We start from the raw sequence: 12086 nt of genomic DNA, 5'->3' as shown, positions 1-12086 counted from the left end.
CATATCCTAACTGGACCAAGCTATGTTTTATCCTAGATCAGTAGACATCATCAAAACTGTTCTTCATTTATGGATGAAAGGCTCCCCCTTCCAACAGCCACTTGAATTGACAAAGGACCCGAGAATCGTGAATTATGGTAACTTCATCACAACTCAAGTTTGCACATCTACACATGTTACAGTGTATAAGAACTCTTCCTCATTTGCTTCTCACCACTTGATATCTTAATCTATGTGACTTAGATTATCAATAAAGCAAAGAGATATATGTTACAATGTCAATACTTAATGAACTACTCAAGCAATATTTCACACATCATCCCCCAATATATATAACCCCAAATTCATCAAAGTTCAATAAATATAGACAAGCATTGTAATAAAATATAACTTATTCAAATAAAACCACAAATCAATAAAATATAAAAAATAATATTCATTTTGCATTTAGAAAAACATACATGTTTAATCAATTAAAGAGATCAAAAATTTTTTTAGCTTGAGAGAAAATGTGCTCACTTGAATGAAATTGGGCATATGCAAGGATTGAGTTACAATGTTATTTTCGCACAAGTGAATATATGATGAAGGCAAAATCCTTTTGAACTCTAGTTTTGCTTGAGTGAAAAATCTTTGGTTTGAGCAAAAATGAGACCAAGAGTCATGTTTCAATCCATGTTCTATTTTTACTTAAGTAAAAATCTTATGCTTAAGAAAAAAAATATACGAAAAATCAGCCCTAACTATATAATTAAATTCAAACATCATTCTTCACTCATCAATATAATATTTTTGTTTCAATCTCAAGTTCGTCAAGTGACATCATTAGGGTCAATCATCGTATTTGAGGTATTGTCTGCTTTGGAACTTAAAACTTCGTCACAGTTTTGTCCTTAAAAGGCACTTTAAGGGGGGGGGGGGTATTTAAACTATCATTGGCCTTGACTCCTAAGTGATGTGGAACTATTGGATGTGTGACAAGCCCCCCAATTGAGGGCTAGGGAAGTTTTCATTTCCACAAACATTGCCAATGTTCCGATCCCAAGTTTGTCAAGTGACATCATTAGGGTCAATTACCGCATTCGAGTTATTGTCCATTTTGGAGCCTGAAACTCCAATGATTGAGGGAGGAATGAGTATTTAAACTGTAATTGATCTTGACTCCTAAACGATGTGTGACTATTAGGTGTACCAAAAAATTTTGTTTCAAATATCACAACTTAAGTTACTTTGCCTTAAAAATAGTAATCTAACAAAAAAAAAAAAACAACTTACAATAAGTTTAATTCATTCAACTATACAACTCTCCTCTCATACAAAACAACACACAATTATACACAGAAACTCAAAAATGTTATGACCACACACCACTTCCGCATCCAAATAATCTAACTTAAGTTTCTACAAAATTTATAAATAGTGTCATTTATCTACAATGTACGAAAACATAACAAATTTTTAGTATATAATAAAATAAGTTGAGTGAATCATTTTTTTCGATTGATTGAGATTGATAACAAAAACATAAGAAAAAAGAAAGAACAAATCATCTTTAAAGTAGATAAGAGCTTACTTTTGTTTGAAAATCTAATAGGGTAAAAATGATCCCTATAACCTCCCACTATCCCAAGGTGATCAAATTTTGAAAGAGATGATATATGGAAGATTTTTTTTAAAAAAGAAGGGAGAGAAGAGATATAAAAGAAAGAAGTTGAAAAAGAAAAAAGAAAGAGTATTATGGAGGGGCATGCATGGCACATAATAGAAAAACACTACATAATGAATAGTGATGATGGGAAATTGGAAATGTTTTCGTATTATAGATTTAATTAAGTTTTTAAGTCCTAATAAATTTAAGAATTTTTAATTAAGTTTCTATTAATTTTTCATAATCTACTTAAGAATTATATTTTTCAATTGTCTTTACCGTTTATTTTTCCTGATAACTAGACGATATGTATGTTAACCGAATTTCATAATCTTATGATCTTATATTTTACAATCGTACAATTTTATAATTTTTTCTAATTGAACTACAACTGCATTCACAACAACCCTACATTAGCTACCGCAAATGTTCCTCTTTGACACACCTTACTCTCATCAAACTTCTTCCTTCCACCATTGGAACCATGCTAAAACTTCAAGTGATTTCGATTATGGGATCCAGTTTAAATCCGTCTTTATCATCTAAAACTCACACTTGCTACGCATGAAACTCATATTCAATTCCTTCCCAAGGTTTTTCGTGCGTGCAAAATAAAAAATATGACCGTCTTTTAGAAGTTTTAGTATGTTAAAAAAAATCACATTGTTTAGATATGATTTCACTCATAATTGACTCACATCTACGTTGTTGAAGACTTCTAACCTTTCTAAAACTCCTTTATCTTTCTCGAAAAGGTGTTAGAAAATTTTTTCGACCAAGATATTATAAATGATATTAATAAAAATTTATCAATTTATAAAATAACATATAATAAATAACAAACAGAAAATAATAAATTACAGATACTCAATTAAAAAAAATATAATTTTTGAATATTTAATAAATTACAAAACCAAATAATTATTATAAACGATGAATATGTTGTTAAAATATAAGGTTTAATGATAAATATGTTATTATTATAACGTGGATAAAAATTGTTACATACCCCCCTTGTCAGTAAACAATACATAAAACAAAGTGTTTTTTGTATTTTTTTTGTATTTATTTTTGTTTTGTCTTTCTTTCTGCATTATGTGGATCTGTAGGGTTTACCTTTACGCCTTCATGATTTATTTGTCTTCTTCAGAGCAAATTTCATTTTCCATTCTAAATTGTTGTTGGTGTCTACAGAAACCTCTGCCAAGTTCCCCATTTGCCTGTTGTGCAGGGTATGTCCCTAACCTCGTATCTCTCATTTTTTTTCCCTTTATGCTTTTGGTACAATCATGTCATGCTCTCTTTTCTTCCTTCTTTCTCATATGCTATTCTAATTGGGTCATTTTGAATCCTTTTCATTTATTGATTATATCTATTTACTTATTTGTGTGTAGGTTTTAATGGGTGTGATTGATTTCTACAACTCAGCTGCTTTGTGCTGGGTAAAGTCCAACACCAATCTGAAGCAGCAAGTGGGGTTATCTCCAAAACCCATTTGTTCATTTGAGGGGAATCGGAGGAAGTTTGTGGCAATGGCTTCTACCATTCCTGTGGAGCAAGTCAACAATGGTCCTCTGCAGGTGACAGGTGACTCCTTCATCAGAGAGCATCTGAGGAAGTTGTCTCCTTATCAGCCCATTTTGCCCTTTGAGGTTTGTGTCTTCAAAAGCCAACTCCTTTTGATTTTGTTGGTTCTTCGTGACTATTCCAACAATGTTTAGTTTTCCTTATTTTTCTGGGCAATGTTTGAATTTTCTTGTCAAGATTTTGGTCTTGTCATTTGTTTCATATTTACTGTTTGTTTAGCTCCGGTAACGTACTTGTGTAGTTGTTACTTTAAAATTGAAGATAAATGTTTGTTTCTTCTTGTACCTTGTGGCATTGTTGATTCTTGGTCCATTATAGTATTTCTATTCTGTGAGAGGGGTTGCTTGCTTGCTTGCAAACGCTTTGCACTCAAATTGCAAGCTTTTTAACTTTAATTTTGTCTATCTGCTTGTCGTTAAGATACGGGTAGTTTGGCATTTGGCACTAATTTTTATAACATTTGCTATGGATCCCTGGCCATAGCACTTGTCTTTTGGTCGGAAAAACTGTTCCACCACTATGTTAGTTAGTTACAAAGGAGGCTTTCTGTTGTAGGTTTTATCTGCTCGTCTTGGACGGAAGCCTGAGGATATTGTCAAGTTGGATGCTAATGAAAATCCTTATGGTCCCCCTCCAGAGGTGAGTTTTTATTATATTTTTTAATGTCTGAAATTTGCATATTATTGTGTAAAAGTGGAAAATGATTATATGGTAATATGATGTTTAATAATGCCATGGCTATTGATTGTAATATTATCTTTTTCAATTTTTAAGCTTTGAATACTTTCTAAGCTATGCTCAAATGTATGCAAGCTAATTGCTGAACCTTACACCCTTTATTACACTTGAGTTGACACTATCAGAGGTTTGACAGGTCATGGAAGCCCTAGGATCCATAAAGTTCCCATATGTCTATCCTGATCCAGAGAGCCGCAGATTGCGTGCAGCCCTTGCCCAAGATTCTGGACTTGAAGCTGAATATATTCTTGCGGGATGTGGTGCAGATGAGCTTATTGATTTGATAATGCGGTTAGAACCTATACCTTTTCTATTTTAGATAAGCCTCAAATTCTTTTTCTATTTATGCTAGTTTTGGTAACAGATATGACAATCACCATGATACACTACAGTTGTGTGCTTGATCCTGGGGACAAGATTGTGGACTGTCCTCCAACCTTCACCATGTATGAATTTGACGCTGCAGTAAATGGAGCACTTGTTATCAAAGGTAAGAATAACATTATCAAGAGACAACTGCAAAATGTATTTTTTTTTTTTTAAAATGCACCGTTTTATACAATTCAAATGAAAAACTGATATCTGTAAAACTGATTGAACCTTAGACAGTAAGGGGTTTCTCGTGAAATCAATCATAGATCTTTAGCTTTTCAGTCTTGCCAGATTAAATTGTTCCTATCATGATGTGAATCCTTTTGTACTTGACCAATGTAAACAAATGGACGTAAATGATTTAACTTATTACTGATAATAATATGTCATGATCATAGTTAGATTATTGTTTTGTTAGTCTTGTCTAACAAAATGATCTTTGGTTTTATTGTTGATTCATCCCTTTTATTTATTTATATTATTCCTTGTCTTCCCTGCAGTCTATGATTTTCTTACTGTGTTTTGACCTTTTCTTATTATGCCATGTCAGATGTGCATAACCATCTGCATTATTTAAACTGCAGTTCCAAGGAAGCCAGACTTCAGCTTGAATGTTGAACAGATCGCAGAAGTTGTTAAACAAGAGAAGCCCAAATGCATATTTTTGACATCTCCAAATAATCCAGATGGGAGGTAACTGTTAATTATCCTTTCTTACGTCAAAGTGAATAGTTAGAAAATTAGGTGCCTATAGTTGTGTGGTAGTGCTTTCCTTTTCAGTTAATTTGTTCTTCTTGGAATTTACTGGAGGTCCTTGTGCACTTTTCTTTTCAACTGTGCTTTTCTTCAGTCAGTGCTTCCCTGTTATTATAGTGTAGTAGGCACCTTAGTGTTTTCTGTGGGCACCCCTAGTACGTCTGGATATAATGTACTTATGTTTTGGGTGACCAAAAACAAAATAGTGTGCAATATTGTAGTGTCCTATCAAAATTGTTCCACAATGAAGGCAGTATATTTCTTTTTCATCAATAATACGAAATCTGGATATAGTAGCTAAGACAGGAGATGATTGTTATCATTAATATGCTTGAAATTTTAGTTTCCTTTGTTTGCTTATGGTATTGTGTATATGGATCTAAATCTAACAATTTCATGGCAGCATAATTGATGATGATGTTCTCTTAAAAATACTCGACCTTCCCATATTGGTGATACTGGATGAAGCATACATTGAGTTTTCAGCAATTGAATCGAGGATGAGTTGGGTGAAGAAACATGAGAATTTGATTGTTCTTCGCACATTTAGCAAAAGAGCTGGTATTTTACTACTTTTTTTCTTTCCCTATTATACACAAGTAAACTTGAATATGAATTGATATATCATGTTGTTCCCTTATCGTGATGTTTCTTTTTTATTGTAAAACCTGTTCCCTTGTGTGATCTGATCAAAACTAATAATTTTTTTTTCAAGCTTCTTGTCTGAATGCTTAGACATGCATGCTTTAGTTGAAAAATTTGAGATTTATTGTTCTTTATTTTATGGGATGCAATATAATCTCTGCGGTTTCTTTTTGTTATGGAGAATTATATATGAAAAGGGTTAGAGCCGGGTGGATTTAGGTTAAATTCGACTTAACGAAAAATATGTTAACATGAAAGTTTTATTTGCTAAGATTACTATAGAAGCAATGGTGGGGGACAGGGTCAATGAATAATAATAGCAATTTCCGTTAAATATGACACCCATCGGGACTGTGATTGCAATTTTCATGGAAGCTGCAATGTGAAGCCGTTGTGTGGTAGTGGATCAGCACGGGTCCAGACTGGTGTAGTCCTACAACACCAGTAGCCGATATTCAACCATTGAATTTTAAGTTGAATATTTGTTTACTTAAGATTAAAACTGAAAAATGTATGATTAGGGGCTTAAGAGACCCTTCTGATGTTCCTGTATTTATAGATATGAAAAGGAGATACAAGAGGAAGATTAATCATCAAAAGTTAGAACTAGGTGCAGGGGTTATCCAACACTCAATCCCCAAACTTAGACATAATAATTAATTACCTAGGTGCATTAACTATTTCTACACTTCCCCTCAAGCTGGAGCATACAAATTGTATGTACCAAGCTTGGAACAAATAAACTCAATTCAAGGTCCCCTTAAGGACTTGGTCAACATATTTGCAATGTAGAAATAATTAGTGCACCTAGGTAATTATTATGTCTAAGTTAGGAGGTTGAGTGTTGGATAACCCCTGCACCTAGTTATAACTTTTGATGATTAATTTTCCTCTTGTACGTCCTTTTCATATCTATAAATAGAGGAACATGAGAAGGGTCTCTTAAGCCCTCTAATCATATATTTTTCAGTTTTAATCTTAAGTTGGTATCAGGTTCTGATCCTGGAACCTGTGCGTTATGGGCTTTTTCTAGAGAATGAAATAGCACTTGCAGTGGCCATTTCAGATCAAGGGGACAAAATACAGTGAGGATATGTGAAAACAGCAAGGGAAACCCTAAACCAGGGTGATTTCCACAAGGGTGGCTTCGGGACCTCACCCAAACAGGAATCTAAGGGGCTGAACAGAGAGAGGAAGCTCCGATGATTCCTATGGTGGTGGCGGGAAGGTGGCGCGTGAGGGACACAAGCCTGGTTCCAGTGGTCGCTGGACAAAACTGCAACGGCAGATGGCGGCAAACCAACAGAGAATAGTGGCTGAAAATTTTGGTCAGTTAAAAAGAGCAGTGGGTAGCTTGCTGGATAACCGCAGACAGTGGTAACTAGTGATGGACTACCATGGACAACGGTGACTAATGGTGGTGGACAGGATGATAGAAACTAGTGTGGGATTGACCAGCCCTGATACCAACTTAAGATTAAAACTGAAAAATATATGATTAGAGGGCTTAAGAGACCCTTCTCATGTTGCTCTATTTATAGATATGAAAGGAGATACAAGAGGAAGATTAATCATCAAAAGTTATAACTAGGTGCAAGGGTTATCCAACACCCAACCTCCTAACTTAGACATAATAATTACCTAGGTGCACTAACTATTTCTACATGTTTATAGCATTGTATAGTAGTAAATTGACTTGGACACCAATATTTTGCAAAAGCAAGCTGGAGTAGCAACAAATAAGGGGGTATTTGATGATTGTTAAAATTAGGAGTTTTTAGGTGTAGAGGGAGGAAGAGAGTTAATTGAAACACAGTTGATATTAACTGAGATGTATTATATTGTGTTGATGTATTCATAATCCTAATATTAATTAGGGAAAATGTTTGAGATCCTACATCGATCGGAGATATAGTCAAATAATAGTATATAAGTAGGCGCAAACCGGTTTTATGAGTAGAATTAGGTTTACAAACCACTTTATTAGATGGTAGCAGAGTCTATCCTGACAAGGTTTGTAGGTCTATTGTGTCACCTGCTATTGAACCACTATTAGACAGCTTACAAATGTTTAGTTCCACGCATGAGATGCCCAATCCTTAGTGTGAGAAGTTATATAGGAGATTCCACATCAGCTCTAGATATAACTAAATTATAGTATATACACTCCACTTTCTAGGAGAAACAAGTCATGAGATAAACAAACAAGATAAGCAACAATCCTAGGAGATTATGTGAAATAGGAAAACTACTCCCAATGGATAATTTAAGAAATTTTAAATTATAAGATATATTTAAATATTCTAACACCTCTCTAGCCACAACTTTCTGAGCTTTGAGCTTCTTATATGCATACCATTTGAGAAAATCAAATAATATAATTTTATGATTGTAGAATGGTGGGATCAAGACGATTTGTCGGGGAAGCTGCATGGCCAGGATGATTTTCTAGGATAGCCATGTTGAGGCCAGGCTGATTTTTCTGGGAAAGTCATGGGGCTAGGGTGATTCCTCTGCAATCTTGCACTGCATGATTTGAACCAAAGAGGGAAAATTTGAGTATGAGATCAACAAGGAGAGCGAATAAAAGGTACCAAACTGTGGTGAAAAACATGAGAAAGGGGTCACAAGCCAGAAATTCACAAACCATGTTCAGATTTGGGTCAGGAGGGCTGCACAAATCTGGCAATGGTGAGATCAACTGAAGCATGACCAAGGTATACACTTGCTGCTGCACATGGAAAATACTGACAGCAGGGTATTGTCTATGCGTGAACTCTGCTCCGCCTGGGCATGATAAGAACGATCTAGATCTGGCAGGGGATGGTTGGAAATGTAGCCAAAAAATCTGACTAGTGAACAGTGGCAAATGATGTTGAAAAAAGTCACAGATGGCAAAATAGATTTTTGAACTTGTCACATTGATGAGATGGTAGTTGGCGATTGGTAACAGTGTTCAAAAACTACTTGAAAGTGGATTAAATCGCAACTGGAAATTATCTTAAAACATGTCAGTTGAAGATCTGAAATCAAAGAAGATTGGATAGAAGCTCTTTATGACACTGGTTGGAGTGAACAAGAGCCAAAGTAGTTGTATTTAGTCTATGTAGTAGGATATAGGATTGGAAAGGGAAGCAGAATGTTTATGATTTACCTGGATGACTTTCAGTTGGTAAATGTTTTGTAGACCTCAATTCTTGGGAGCAAAGCTGAATAACCAACAACAACACTCTACAAATGAAATTTTCTTTGTAAATTTTCAGTTTATGGATTAGATACTAATTTTCAATATGTTTCTCAAATTAGTATGTGCAAAATCCTGTTACTGATGGTTAGTTACTAATTAACTTGGGGTCCTTGTCCTAATAATGTAAACCTTTCATATTCATAATTTTCAAATTGTCTCAGGTTTAGCTGGACTTCGAGTAGGATACGGAGCTTTTCCTTTGAGTATAATTGAGTTTCTTTGGAGAGCAAAGCAGCCATATAATGTATCTGTTGCTGCTGAAATTTCTGCATGTGCAGCATTGCAAAATCCTACCTATCTAGAGGTTTTTCTTTTGTACCTTTGCATATAACACATGTATGTTATGTTAATTGGTTATAGGAGTTTAAAAGTCCTTAACACAATTGTATCCAGCACTGTCATATCACATCTATAAGCATACTGGGTGCAATTACAAGATATGCAAAATACTAAAGTACCCTGCATCTTTTATTACATGTTATTATTCTCAAGACAAATGAAAGCTAATGTGTCAGTCCTAACATACAGAATGTAAAAAATGCTTTGCTGAAAGAAAGAGGGAGGCTTTATGACCTTTTGAAGGAAGTTCCATTCCTTCGGCCATTTCCAAGCCATTCTAATTTCATTCTTTGTGAGGTTACATCTGGAAAGGATGCAAAGAAGCTAAAGGTAAATCTTCCTTTCCTTATCTCTGTACATATAAACTTTTTCTTTCTTTATTTATTTATTTTTTCTTATAAATGGTTGGTACAATTATTGTTTGGTGCAAATTTTGATACTTCATTTCAGTTTGGTATTTGATTTGACTGACATCTTTTCTGTCCCCCAAAATGACCATTCTGATCTCCTTATGATAATAATCACTTTAAGAATAGTAGTGGATAATATGTTGTGAAGAATAGTTATTTTAATAAAGCTTTTTGCTAACTGAGATTTTCTGATGATTGATGAAATAAACCCTACTTCCACAGTATAATTGGCATGCTTTTTATTGTGTTTATTCATTCTATCATGAGAAGTGTTCATCCAAAGCACAATTTAGAATTATGCTGGATGCAGTACATCAGATGGTACCAAGAATTAATCACCCTCAAAAATCTACATTATATAAGAAGAATCATAGAACTAATTATGATCAAAAGCTAGTTGAAACAACTCCTCGTAAAACCAGTTTTTTTTTTTAAGAATGTTTTTTTAATTGTGAACAAACATGAATCAACTTCTCTGCTTTTTTTAAAGAAAAAACTAACCACTAAATTATTTTATACTAGAATCACTTTTTTTAATCTTAAACAAACTAATTGTAGGGTCTGTTTGGACCCATTTTTGCATAACCACGTTTAGGAAAGTTAAAAAGAAAAAAATAAAAATGTCTCAATAAACTAAAGTTAGCTCATGCACAAGTTAAAAGCAAACTTTAGCTTCGAATAATGTTATTCTTTTCTTGAAGTGTTCATACAGAATCTTGTCTAAACATATAGAGACTAGGTTGTGAGACTCAAGTTATTTAACAATAATTTCAACCGATATTGAAGAATGTAGAGCCTTTTGTTTCAACTTTTCCCAAACACCTATTGCAAATTTGATTCCAACTGTGAGACATTATTTTTATGTGCATAGGAGGACCTCGCACAAATGGGTGTGATGATTCGTCACTATGACAAGAAAGAGCTGAAAGGGTACGTTCGTGTAACTGTTGGTAAGCCTGAACAAACAGATGCACTCATGAAGTGTCTCAAGAAACTGTCGTAGTAGCAAAATTTTAATGAAATAAACACTGTAACAAGTACTGCATAAGTGTAATTGCTGAACTCCCCTTAGCTAACATTATATAGAGCCTCCAAAATTAGAAAAAAAGTATGTTAATTTTGGAGGGTAAGTGAACTCAGCTTGATATGTTATTGGCTTAAATGGACCATAATAAAGATTGTGTTTTGCAATTTGTTGAAGTTGCATAATTTGTATGTTTTTATTTAAGATCCATTTATGCTACGCCTTTCTTTGTCTTTTTTTTTTTTATTTTTTATTTCTGGGTCAACAACCATTGTTCTGATGTCAGACCTACAATTGTTTCAAGTTCAGATTGTTTACTTGAGTTTTAGGTATTGTTCCTCTGTTGTACCTTCTAAAATATACTTGGAAATATTAGTTTTGATGTTTTAAATTATATTATAAACTCTTTTAATATATCAATATTAGTGTAATTTGAAGTCGATGAGAATCAAATTCAAAGACGTCTATTTTTTATTCACTGTTAACTATGACTGATTAGTTCTTCAGCTAACAAATCTCTTTCTACACCCATTTTAAATTGAAAAAAGAAAATTTCAAAATTACTCTTATGTGGACATTTTATTCTAGTGTTTTTATATTTTGAAATGTCTATTTTCGAATGCATGTTTTATATTTCAGAATCTTTGTTGCATGTTGTATTTATACAAATTAGAATACATTTAAGAATGATCATTTTAAAATATAAGATTAAAATACTTTTTTGTCCCAATTTTCGTCAAGTTTTTTCAAATAAGTCTTAATTTTGGTTGTGTTCAAATAGGTTCTAATTTTCGTCAATTTTGTTCAATTGGGTCTTTTTTTGCTAACACCGTTTAAATCATTAATGGCCATGAATAGTGACTGCCACGTGTCATTTTGTGGTTTTTTTGAATTTTTTTTATTATTTTTATTTTTTGAATTTTTTTTAATTTTTTTAAATTTTGTTAATTTTTTTTAAATGTACACGTGTCCTAGGAGTGTGCCACGTGTCACTTCGTGGTTTTTTTGAATTTTTTTTAAAAAAATTTTTGAATTTTTTTTAAATTTTTTGAATTTTTTTTAAATGTCCACGTGTCAACCCAGTAGTGTGCCACGTGGTACACTCCTGGGTTGACACGTGTACATTTTAAAAAAATTTAAAAAAATAAAAAAATAAAAAAATAAAAGAAAATTCAAAAAAACCACGAAATGACACGTGGCAGTCACTGTTCATGACCGTTAATGATTTAAACAGTATTAGCAAAAAAAGATCCAATTGAACATAATTGACGAAAATTGGGACCTATTTGAACACAACCAAAATTAGAACTTATTTAAAAG

General features: G+C 33.3%; 1 protein-coding gene across 1 annotated transcript; it reads left to right on the top strand.

Annotated features, from left to right (window-relative positions):
- The first annotated feature begins 2738 nt into the window (after positions 1 to 2738).
- On the top strand, positions 2739 to 10933 carry LOC114182268 (histidinol-phosphate aminotransferase, chloroplastic-like). The gene is made up of 10 exons (XM_028069098.2): positions 2739 to 2880; positions 3043 to 3300; positions 3791 to 3874; positions 4110 to 4264; positions 4366 to 4463; positions 4930 to 5038; positions 5505 to 5662; positions 9155 to 9297; positions 9522 to 9662; positions 10614 to 10933. Exons 2-10 carry the CDS (start codon positions 3049 to 3051, stop codon positions 10743 to 10745), a joined length of 1272 nt encoding a protein of 423 aa, XP_027924899.1. The 5' UTR covers positions 2739 to 2880; positions 3043 to 3048; the 3' UTR covers positions 10746 to 10933.
- The last annotated feature ends 1153 nt before the right edge of the window (positions 10934 to 12086 follow it).

The sequence above is a fragment of the Vigna unguiculata genome, chromosome 4 (assembly GCF_037176805.1).
Source record: "Vigna unguiculata cultivar grain cowpea cultivar isolate G323 ecotype 2 chromosome 4, ASM3717680v1, whole genome shotgun sequence".
NCBI classification, from domain to species: Eukaryota; Viridiplantae; Streptophyta; class Magnoliopsida; order Fabales; family Fabaceae; genus Vigna; species Vigna unguiculata.
The sequence above is the reverse complement of the archived record's forward strand: the minus strand, read 5'-3'. Positions and strand labels throughout refer to the sequence as shown.

Excerpts from the sequence above, each read along its gene's own strand:
- LOC114182268 (XM_028069098.2), top strand. The coding sequence starts at position 3,049 with ATGGGTGTGATTGATTTCTACAACTCAGCTGCTTTGTGCTGGGTAAAG. Across the intron at positions 4,265-4,365 it reads CTTATTGATTTGATAATGCG|TTGTGTGCTTGATCCTGGGG; the intron begins GTTAGAACCTAT and ends GATACACTACAG. Across the intron at positions 9,298-9,521 it reads AAAATCCTACCTATCTAGAG|AATGTAAAAAATGCTTTGCT; the intron begins GTTTTTCTTTTG and ends CCTAACATACAG.